The sequence below is a fragment of the Teleopsis dalmanni genome, chromosome X (assembly GCF_002237135.1).
Source record: "Teleopsis dalmanni isolate 2A chromosome X, ASM223713v2, whole genome shotgun sequence".
Taxonomy (NCBI): domain Eukaryota; kingdom Metazoa; phylum Arthropoda; class Insecta; order Diptera; family Diopsidae; genus Teleopsis; species Teleopsis dalmanni.
The window spans coordinates 45,976,200-45,989,100 of record NC_051848.1 but is presented as its reverse complement, the minus strand read 5'-3'; the positions used below and the strand labels follow the sequence as shown (position 1 = coordinate 45,989,100).

The window sequence follows — 12,901 nt, the reverse complement described above, 5'->3', positions numbered from 1 at the left end:
TAGTTGCTGTAGCAACGGTAACAGCTTTTCTAGCTTATTTACACAAAACGATTTAACGTGAGTGGTGAATGCTTTATCTAATATGGAAAATCCGGTCATAAAATATAGTTGAAATGAGTCACATTGTATAATGAAGTTAGCGTTAAAATAAGATAAAAAAATTTGTAAGTTTAAGCAAAACAAAACTTGTATTAAAGATGTTTGCATTTGACTTTATTGCTGATGTATAAGTATAAGTAACATGTTGATATTTTGTTGAAGTAATCATTTTCTGTGCTGTTATTCCAAATGTAGAAATATGGTAGACTATGCTAAAAATGGCGCTCCAAAAATATATACCTATGAGTAATATTAGTTCTTTTATCAAAGAAATGCGACATTTTTGCACGCTACACATCAACATGATGTGAAAAAGGTATATGATGATTGTCGCAATGTCAGCATAATATTTTTCGAATATTGGATCCGAAGAGACCATACACATATATGATTGAACTTGATATGTTCGAACTGTCAATAGACAAACTAGTCTCTTAATCTTTTCAAGCTAATGGAATAAAACTTAATACAGAGGCTGTTTCTTAAACCAGACAGCACAAGTCGATAAATGGTTGATAGAGTGCCATTACAAGATAACTTCCGGAAACGAATTTGATTTTTGAATGAAAGTAAAGGTGAAAATAATGTAGTAGCTTATAGCAACAGGTGTTGTTTAATTGGTTTGATAATTAAAATAATCAATAAAACATTAAAAATAAAATTGAAATCCATAAAAAACGCTTTATTGAAAGTTAATTGTATGCCATTAATGTTTGATTTATTATTGGACATCATATGTGCTCCACGACTGGTTTAAATGAAACACAATCTGGAAATCTAATTTTCTAACATGAAATCACATATAGTGAATGTAGGCTTCCGAGTAGTTTAATGACCAATGCAATGTCTGTATAGTATATAACCTAAAAGGATGCGATCTCAACTAAAGTGAAGGCTATGTCACAAAATCATTATGCCATCATCAAATGTTTTCTGTTATAACCTGATCGTATCTGGTGTATCTTACATTGCTTTCTTTAAATTAAAATTTTTGCATTTTAACGCTATTTGTTTGTAGTACTAAAAAGTCATTAAATATGGATTAAATTCAATCTTAGTCTTTTAACTAAAATGTTTCGAAATATTAACCAAAATTTAACAAAACATGGAGTACAACAAAATCTAATCATACTTAAATGTGAAAACGTATTGCATACAAATAAGGTATCCATTATCAAAATATTTATCGGTGAAAACAGTATTTTAACTGAATAACTAAATCTCTAAAAAAAAAACACTTTTTATTTAAGTTGAACACTAACTACATGCATGAGTAAAGCTAAGATATTTAGTTTTTCAATTGATACAGTATAAGTCTATTAATATTGAAATGGTAAACCATACTGAATATACATATGTATATCAACTGTAAATGTAAAACAAAAACAACATAATTTATAACTAATATATCCAAAAAAATTTATAATATTTATTAAAAATTTTTCATTTATATTTTGTAATTGTATAACTAACAATAATAACAATAATTATATATATAATAAATTTATAAATAATTTTTTTAAATTCCTTATTTATATTTTAACATTGTATATATATATTGGATTCAGATTTTTTTTGTTTAAAATTATTTATTTAATACTAATTATTATCAATATATAATTGTTTTAATTACTTATATTTTTAAATAAATAATATTTAATTTCATTATTTATATTCTTGTTATTTTAATTTTTGTTGTTTTTATTTTTTGTTATTTTTTTTTTCATTTTATTTTTTTATTTTATTATTGTGTATAAATTTTTTTTACTGTTATACAAAATATATAATAGTTATATTTTTATTTATATTTTTATTTATACATTATTTTTATTTTATTTTATTTTATTTCTTTCTCATATTTTTTTTTATTTTATTTCTTCCTTATTTTTTTTTTATTTTATTTTATATTATTTACTTTTTATTTTATTTTATACTATTTATTTTTTATTTTATTTTATTTTATTACAATGTTACATATCACAATCTGTACATGTATTATTTGTTCAATAGATATTTTGTTTTAAAGTAATTAATAATTGCTAATTATTATTGATATATAATTTTTTAAATTATTTACTTATTTGTTTTTTATATTTTTGTTTCTGTTATTTTTTTTTTGTCATTTTATTTATTTTCATATATTATTTTTTTCATATTATTTTTTTTATATTTTTTTTTTTATTATTATTTTTTTTATATTATTTTTTATTATTTTTATTTATTTTTTTTAATGTATTTTTAATTTTATTTTATTTTAATTTTAATTTATTAAATTATTTTTTTTTTGTTTTGTTTTCTTTTATTTTTTATTTTTTTATTGGTGTTTTTGTTTTATTATATTTTATTTTAGTTTTTGTTTTATTTTATTTCATTTTTATTTTATGTTTATTTTATTTTTATTTTATTTCATTTTATTTTATTTTTATTCTTATTTTATTCTTATTTTATTTTATTTTATTTTATTTTTATTTTATTCTTATTTTATTTTATTTTATTTTTATTTTATTTTTATTTTATTCTTATTGTATTTTTATTTTTATTTTATTTTTATTTTATTTCATTTTTATTTTATTTTTATTTTATTTTTATTTTATTTATTTTATTTTTATTTTATTTTTATTTTATTTTTATTGCATTTTTATTTTCTTTTTATTTTTATTTTATTTTTATTTTATTTTTATTTAATTTTTATTTTATTTTATTTTATTTTTATTTTAATTTTATTTTAATTTTATTTTAATTTTATTTTAATTTTATTTTATTTTATTTTTATTATATTTTATATAGTAATTTTTTTGTTTTTTTTATTGTTATCTTATTTTATTTTTATTTTATTTTATATATTATTTTTTTTATTCTCTTTTTATTTTATTTTTATTTTATTTCTACTTTATTTTTCTTATTTTTATTTTAATTATATTTCTTATTTATTTTAATTATATTTCTAATTTTATTTTTTTTATATTTTAATTTTATATTATTTTATTATATATAACTTCTATTTTTAACTTTTTTTTTATTTTTTTTTTTATTTTATTTTAAATTTTATATCTTTAAAATTTTGTGCACAATTCAAGCCAATTTGTAACTGTACAAGTTTGGCTGGTAGTTTTAAGTATTAAATTTTTAAAAAAATTAGTACTTATAACTAGAAATTTTAAACAAACATTATAGTTTCTTAAAATACATTAATGTATGTCAAAAATAAAAATTTTTATTTATATTTTTTAGTATCGCAAATAGATTTATAATATCCAAATGGATTTTGAGAAAAGTAATAAATACATATAAAATTAAAAAAAAATTTTTTATTTACCATAAACTAAAATTATCTAAATATGCAAACATTGAAAAAATAATAGTTTTATGCTTTTATATCTCAAGTCCTATTGCAACTTGAGAAGAAGATCAACATCCTTCATCAATTGCCAAGTGTTAAGTTTACTCAAAGATTTAACTTTAAAGCGTTTGAATGTTTGTAGTGATTGTTGATATAGTGGCAAAATGCCAAAAAATCTTAGATGCATACCCATATTGCACCACTGCCGCATTCTTAGTTGCCTTGTTTCAATTTTTTTTTTTGTGTTCATAGATTTTCTCGACGATTTTGTGCATAGTTTTGAGATTCTAACAAGAGAAATAGTGGGACTGGTTAACGCTTTTGTTTTATTCGAGTGTTGGCAAAAATAAAGCATTCACTTGATAATAGTTTATATTTTTTCAAAGCTGAAACTATTGTTTAGCTATTACTTCACACAATAAAAATCAATTAAGTCTTAACAAATTTGACATTCATCAGCAGTTTGATCATTTAAGTTTTTTGATTAACTTTTGTTTAGGATGCTTGAATAGTTATACATAAATTTATATTTTAGTGTTAAATTATTCATAATTGCTTTCACTAAGTTATACAATATATAACTCGTCAAATTTTTATCGACTAATATAATTTCCTTGAAAGGCACTATTTGTGAAAGTATAGACTGTGAATAAATTATAGTTTTTTTTGTAGGGTTTTCAGTTTTTTAAACATATATTTTTTTATAATGAGAATAGTATTTTAGTGTAACATATTGAATTATAGATTTATTTTCTAAATTCCATCAAAATTACAGTTAGAGTATTCTAATCTTTCATTCTTATTTAAAGTTTTGGATTAATTGAAACAAGATCCGTATATTTTGCCGATCCTTTTGCATGAGTGCCTAGAGATGGCATATCTGTGAGAATGAAGGTGATATACCCAGGTGGATGTGTGAGTTCTCTGCGCTTGATTGCGATTTTGAGTATAAATTTTAGCACTGAGCAAAATGCCAGAAATGCACTAAAAGCATGAGTTTGCATCCACAAAAGAGGTTATGAATCCGTGATGGTGACAGAGTTCCAGTCTGTTGAGTTCAAGTAGTGACTTCAGGTCTGGACACCAAATTAAGATTGTTCACATAATGGTGACGGAGTTGAAATCTGTTAAATTCAAGTAGTAACTGGAGGTCTGGGCACCAAATTAAGATTGATCACATAATGGTGACGGAGCTCCAGTCTGTTGAGTTCAAATAGTGACTGGAGGTCTAGACACCAAATTGAATGCACTGTTGAAAAATTCTTATACAACTGACTTCCATTTTTAGAAGAACGTAGTGAAGCAAAACTATATCCTGGCGTTAAGGGAAGTGAGAAGTCTTCCAGTACTTACGCTTCTGCTCTATTCCTTTCATTTATTATGATCGTTAGATAATTATTACTGTTTTTTTTTTTTGTAAACTGACCTATTTTAACTATTCTACCTTTATTCATGTGTAGCTCGATGGTTTAATACATTTAGAGATTATGTGTATATCAAATCATAAAATAATACATGATATTGAAATCAGAATTTTAGTTCTTGACTAAAGATTAATATAAATGTAAAATAATACAATAAACAAAAGAGAACATACCACTCCAAAAAAAAAAAAAAAATGTGTGCATAAAGTAATAATATTCATGCACATACGGCGCACATTTCAAAGATTAAATAAAGATTCTAATCGTTCTTCATATAACACTAAGGTATATATATAACGTAATTTTTTAAAGAATGCTTTTCGTATAACGCTTAAAGTGCGTTTGTCTTGGCCTTTAGTTCTTAAAGTACTTCAACGTCCAGCAAAGTGTCATTTAACATATGCTAGAATCTTAAATATGCAAATGAATGAATGAGTTGTTTTGTAGTTTAACAAATGAATAAAAATAGAACTATGTCAAGATCAATTCACTGAATGAAATTTATTCAACAAATTATTTAAAGAATGAAATAAGCGTAAAAAGTTTGCAAGACATTCAACTACAAAATAGAATAAAAATTAATCATAATTGTAATTTAACTAAACTAAAATGACCTACGTCTTAGAAAAGAAACAAAAAGTAAGCTCAAGCTGAAATACCCTTCACATTGACTTATTGGGAATTTACTAACGAAATTATCCGAATTACTAGCAATATTAATACTTAATAGCTGCTAAATCTTATTCAATTGTTAAAATTCTTGATAATTAAAATCTGGTTATGTATATGTGACTCCATAATAAATTTGTCGTGAATATGTCTACAAAACCTTGCTTTTAGAAAAATTTCATATATTTTTAATATATGAAATGGGTTGATAATTACCTGACTTCACAAAAAGTGGGAACGCCAGAACAAAAGTCTTGAACGACATATATAAAAGTTTTGACTTTATCAGATGTTTGGTTGGTTTTTTGCAAATAAATGAAATAGTACACCACTGTAAAATAAATTAATTTTAGTTAAAATTACTTCCTCACACACCGAATTTTCCAGATTTGGCTCCGAGGGACTATTATCTGTTTCCAAACTTGAAGAGATGGCCCCTGGAAACTTAATTTGCATCAAATGATGAAGTGGAATGGGAGACTGAGGTGTATTTTGGAGGACTTGATAAATCGTTTTACCTAAAAGGTATCCAAATGTTGAAAGTTCCCTGGACTCGCGGTGTAGAGTTAAAAATGACCTATATTGAAGCATAAAATATGATTTTTATAATAAAATGCGTTTTTAATACTTAAACCTGGTATTTTTCAATCCACTTTGTTTGTGTATAAAACCTATTTTGCATGAACACGAATAATTAATTGGAACACTGCAAATCTTTTACAGAAATAAGAATCAGCTATTATTTTACAGAATACCGACAAATTATTAGACCTGATGACTCGATACTGCGGTATTTTCTCCAAAATAAATATACATCAAATTTTACCGAGTTTATCGAGCACATTCGAATACCCCTAATATTAACTAAGTTAGTTTAATATTTTTAAGCCATTTTATTTTAAACTTTTATTACAATTTCAGTTAGGAGAAGAACATTACAACATAAAATTACTTATATGCAGTATCTTACTTCCGGTTTAGTAGTCGTTTTGTATTGAGACTGCAAAGTTATTAAATTCCATACAGAATGAAAACGCAAAATTAATTACAAAAAGTGTTTGTTCTGCTGTCTAAACAGTTTATAGCACATCCCATAAGATATATGCAAATATATATATATGTATGTATATAAAATATTAATGATTAATACTAAAGACTGTAAGTAGTATCGCCAGCAGTTTTTACATAGTCTGTATTACGAGAAGCCTGTATATGAGTATTGTACACATGTTACTGATGGAATATTTTTTATTTATTTGTCTGATGATTCCTTTTTCTTATTCCATTTCGTTCGTTGAATACTCGTTTTTAGGAATCGGGTCCTTTGCTTGATACGACCACTTTGATGTAGCACTTCATTTCACAGTTTTAGTTAGTATACTTAATTATTTATATTATTGTTCTTTTGCTTCTCTTTGAGACAGTCTGCAATACATTCAGATGGCTTTCGAGTCTCTTCTGTAACGTACTTAAGACGATGACATGTGATGGCCTGCTGTCTGTTGTCTTCTGCTTAATTATCAGACCGCGACGCTACGGTATTTGTTGTTTCCAGTCATTTAGTTTCTCAGCAATGAATTCCACTTATACGATCATAAGTTAATATATAACATATGTATATAACATATGTATATGTTCATGGTTTACTTCAACATATATTTATATATATAAACTATATAATATATATATATATCTTTAATTTAGTTTGTTGCTTTGTGGTAAAGTTCTAATTTGTAACAGATCATTTATTTGTATTCAAGGGCCGTGAACAGTTTATATATGTAACATGAGACAATTAAAATTTTCTTTGCTTAGATATGTAAAAATAATTGTTATGTCCATCTAAATTTTAAATGATGTCGCTAAGTTAAAAGAATGCAATATTTATTTTAATGCACAGTATAGTTTTTTACTATAGACTGTAATGCATACACCATTTCATTCTTCGATTACTTTTAGAAAGGAAAGGATGGTATGTTTAAACTAAATCGTGAAAAAACGAAAATGACTAGTGATGATGAGTAATTAGCAATACACGAAACAGCGTTGATGGTCAGCGAAGTTTATATAAATTAACTAAAATTTTTGTTGTTATCTTTTTATTTCTATTCGAACTTTTCTAACTTTTGTGAAAAAAGCATGTTTTCTTCTATCAAGATAATGAACCATACCATAAATCGATCACAACGATAGCTTACAGCTTACAGTGACTATCATCACATATTATTCTACGATATTATTCATGCTTTAATAAAGAAGTAATTGCCGAAACTGCGATCTATAGATATGTATATAGGAAATACGCTGAAATAAATGTAAACTAATAGGTACATTATTGTTCTTATCAACAAATTACTACTAATTACAGCCGTTTCAACAGAATTTTTAAAATATAAAATCTCCAGTTTATCATTTAATGCAAGCAACAATGATTTGATCAATGTTCTATTGGAAAAACCGACAAAATAATTGATTTTTTATGATAAATAATTTCTAAATGAGAACTATTTAAAAATTAATAACTATTTAAGCAATTTTAAATACTAATTCATTATTCTCTTTAAATATTGAAAGAATAATTTGTTTAAAATTAATTTATTTGTAAGTCATCTTCAAGTATCATTTTTAAATTGTAATTTATATATACAAATCATCTTTGGTTTTTTAGATTTGTTTCCCGACAGATCTTCCTCTTCTATCCAAGTAATGCCTAGGCGCCTATTTAATATCACATCCCTAGTCATAAAGATCAAGCTGTTATAACCAACCTGCACAGCTAATAAAGGAGATTATTTTTTTGAAGATCTATGCTTGGAATATCCATCAAGCTCATTAGTTAAAGTTGTAAACAAAAGTTTTAATTTTTTTGCCAGATCTGAGCGTTAGTTAAAATATGTTTAGTTATTTTTCTTTTCTTTTCTTCTCCGCAACCCGTGCGTCTCTGCTTGAAAGGGACACCAAGTTTTTTTGTCATGAATGTCTATTTGTCTGTGGTCTGTCAGCATTGCTATTAGTTTTGCGACTTCGATCTTAGCTCTGCACATTAGGATTTTTGTTTTTGAATAATTATAGCTTGGTCCACTAATACTATAATATTCTAAGGTTCAGTTACCCTTAGAATATGATTATGGGTATATTTTTAAGCATCTTATTATGGAAGGTCATTATTTATTCCTCTGCCAACGGTGTTTCCTTAGCAATTTAATTTTCTTGTATATCTCGATACCCTGAAATCAGAACCAATAATACTAAGAACTGTTTAGTCACAGACATAAATTGAGTTTTAACAATTTTTTTAGTTTCAATTATGTACTAACTATAAATTTAAACTACATATAAATGTAGATATCTATATATAATATGTTATATATAATTATTTGTAATTGATTCAATATATATCATTTCATTCTGCATTTTAATTCAATTTATAAAAATGATATGCTTTTATTCTAAAATATATTAATAACCAATCATTTTTATAAATTGAATTAAAATGCAGAATGAAATGTTATATATTGAATCAATTACAAATAATTTTTTTTTTTGCACTAAAATAAAAGGTTATAGATATCAAAATAGTGATTATGCTAAAATCGGACTCATTGTTATATCACAACAGATCTGGAAATCTGGATATCACAACTTTTAAGTTACAAGTCCGAAGCACATAGCACAGCAATAGCGTCTTTTTTAAGAGACGCCACATTTTCGTCCTTAAATTTGAAGAATGGCAGTTCTATCAGATCAGTTAGAAAAGGAATCCTAATGATATTGAGACCATTCATATCTGCGTTTGCATATGCGTTGAATTTAACATTTAAATAACAATTTGAAATTTTTGTTATCAATTTTCTTAATTAAAAACTATTTATATTGCTATTTGTTTTTTATAATTAATTAGAAAATTATCAATGCACGTTTCATTTCTACTCTTCGGTAAGTAATAATAATAAAAAAAATAAATTCTATGAAATAAAATTTTTAGTTAAAATCAAATACTGGGAATTTCCAATTAATTGTTTTTTTTAAGAACAGTTCTATTAACTATTAATTATTTATTAATTTTATTTAAAAATGCGATCTTATATGCAATAAACAACATTTGTTTACGTTAAAAAGAAACGATGAATATTACACTTTTGTGAGGTTGATTGAAAATAGTTTTAAAAATAATGATAATATTGAAGTTTGAATGGTGTGACCATTGTTTTGATTAATGCAGTTATAAGTAATTTTAATAAAATACCAAAGAAACTGTGTTGAGATAGCCATTAGAAGAATGCTAAAAAATTGCTTTAAATTTAATTTAATTTCTTTTAAGCAAATACTTCCGGGTAGAAACATTTTTTTACATAGAAGCCAGTACATATTTTGACAAAGTCACTAACAAGTGATAAACAATTTTTATTTCACACTACCATTATGTTTTATATTTACTTTGTTATTAACTATTGTTCTTATTATTATTATTGTCATTATTATAATAATAATATATTTTCTTATAATTATTATTAGGTATTATTACGATGCTCCTCCGCGACTTAGTTGTTTTAATCGATTGTTAAGATTTTAATGAACCTTGATTTTGTTCCATATATTAGAGCATATAGTTTATTCCTAAGATGGATGAATCTATCCTCAAGTTGCTGAATCTTCAGCATTTACACTGAATGTAATAATTTCTATCAATATCCGTTTCACACAGCGATAGATATTTTTACCAATTTTATTCGCTTGGTAGGATGCAGTGACCTATTAGAAGAGAATCTATTTGGAAATCTCCTAAATACAAGAGACTGCAAGCACCAGAGATTGAACTTGTGCCCTGTCAAATTTGAAACTCAGAGTTGACTTGTATGTTCGCACTTTTTCCTGGAATTTCATTAATTTGTTGTGAAAGTTAATTAACAAATACACTTGCTGTTTTATATATTAGAATGTAATCATAAACCATAATTTGTTAAATTTCTATACAAATGAAAATATTATTAATAATAATAATATAATAATTTAAGTATGAAATTTATTTATGCATTTGATATTAATTTTTGTTTGTTTTTTATTTTACAGTCGTGGCTTAACTCCACCACATCGAGTCAAATCTATATCAATGGCTACATTCACACAAGATGAACTTGATTTCATTAAAGCGCATGGAAATGAAGTCTGTGCAAAAACATGGCTTGGCTTATGGGATCCAAAAAGAGTTATTCATCAAGATCATCGAGAATTGATGGTTGATAAATATGAACGCAAAAGATATTATTTGGAACCGGCTAGTCCGCTCAAATCGATAACAAATGCAACTAATGCATTGAAATCAATTGTACAAAATGGTAGCAGCAACAATAATAATAATATGCAAGGAACATCGAATTTAACAAACGGTTTTGGTGGTTCCTCTAATAATAATCATAAACATAATGTAACAACAACGTTCGATAACAATTTTCAAAATATACAACTTACACCGCCAACCTCTCAACGAAACACACACAATAGACAGCATAAAACATCACCATCTACAGCAATAGGTAGACCACATCAGAACGGTTTCCATCAGTCCAACCAAAACCAGGATGCGTTTGGGCTGAGTAAAGGTCTAAATGGGAGTACCGGTTCAGCATCGACTGGCGCACTCTCGGATACAAACAGCACATCAAGCAATGGTTTCGGCACGGACTCCGATTTCGTAGCCGATTTTGGTTCTGCTAATATTTTCGATGCTACCTCCACAAACTCGGCAGCAACTTTGGCTGCTACGCTAGCGGCCACAGCAGTGTCATCAAATGGTTATGCTAAAATTCAACCTATCAAAGCTGCAAAACAGATGATAAATGGAGGTCATATCAATTCTAACACACAGCAAAATCGAATAAATTCCACTGCTAATGGCAATACAGAAAATTTTGCTGACTTCGATCATGCACCTATATATAACTCTGCTGGTAAGAAACTAGATATCTGATAATACCAATCATTATTTTTTTTTTGTCTTCTTTGCGAGTTACAATTTGTTTTCAATTTCATATGCCTTTTATGTTGTGTTTACTTAATATATTTATATACCAGTACTATATGAATTATAAAGATCTAACTCTCTATTTAATTAATATATAAATGTACTTCGGAAAAAGTTTTAATTAAATTTATATCAATTTTTTAGATTATAAAACAGTATTTGGTAATTCTATTTGATTTGTATGTATTGTAGTTTTTTATTTAGATATATGTACTTAACAGCATATATAGTACATAAATGTTATTCTTTAATAATTGGATCCAGGTTTTTTTTAAATCAAGGATATATTTGTATATTAATTTGAAATATAATATAGGTAATTAATTTAAATTTTTTTCTGGCTTTGCATTTTACATCTATTTTATCGTAGCAGGTGTGATGCTTTTATCTCAACATACATGATTAGAAAATATTAATAACTAATGTTTTATGGTACTATTGGGTCTTATGGTATTAAAATACAGCAATCTCATCTGAATTTTATAATGTGCAATAATTCTACTAACCTTGACCACTTTAAGGAAGTTAAGTAGCTAAAACAAAAGTGTTCAAATTTGATTTGAATTTTAAACTATATATAAAAAAAACTTTAAAAAAACACTGCAATTGCTATTTTATTTCGACGAGGAACGGTGAAGATTGGATGTTTTCTTCAGAAAAATTGACATTTTGTTTACCGAGCGAAAAGTAGTAAATTTTATTTTTTTTAAATATTTTGTTGTGAAATGATCACTTTAAACGTAAAAAATATGGATCTTACGTGCTCTTCCTTTATACAAATCTTTATTAAAATGTGGCATTAAATAAATGAACTTAGCATTAAAACTAATTCACTACAGTGACGCGAGTCCACAACGTTTTAATGATGGAATTGTCAGTACTAGAGGGCATCTGTGTCAAATTTCGTTATAATTTCATGAATATGAATTAAAGTCAAAACTTGTATTCCAATCGACTGTAAACTGATACGTTAAAACCACACAGATGAGGAAAATTGATCTCGAATCAAACTGGATCGCAGAGAAACGTGCAAAAAGCATCGAAATAAAAAACGAAAAGCAGTACCTGATCAGAGACTAAAAAGAATAAAGCCTAAATGCCCAATATTTGCTGACTGAGTAAACCAAATATAATCATACCCGTTTAAGAAAATCAAATTTGTGGACTAAACGTCAAAGATATAACAATGAATACTCAATAAAACTTCTTAACTGCGACGTTTACAAAATATACACTCAGTACATATATATTACTATATCTTTTACGTTGTGCCCAACCTTATGATACATATACTAACATAATATAGAGAATCTAGCTCCATTGAACTAATAGTTAAAAATATTTACT

At 25.5% G+C, this 12,901-nt stretch overlaps 1 protein-coding gene across 3 annotated transcripts in view; it reads left to right on the top strand.

Moving 5' to 3' along the window:
• Positions 1 to 12,901, top strand: part of LOC119688150 (uncharacterized protein DDB_G0283357) — an 83,174-nt gene that overhangs the window by 58,330 nt on the left and 11,943 nt on the right. For all 3 annotated transcript variants that reach the window (XM_038102813.1, XM_038102812.1, XM_038102811.1), the window contains one exon: positions 10,603 to 11,480. In XM_038102813.1, the coding sequence (XP_037958741.1) occupies positions 10,603 to 11,480 (878 nt within the window). The remainder of the gene's footprint in view (positions 1 to 10,602; positions 11,481 to 12,901) is intronic.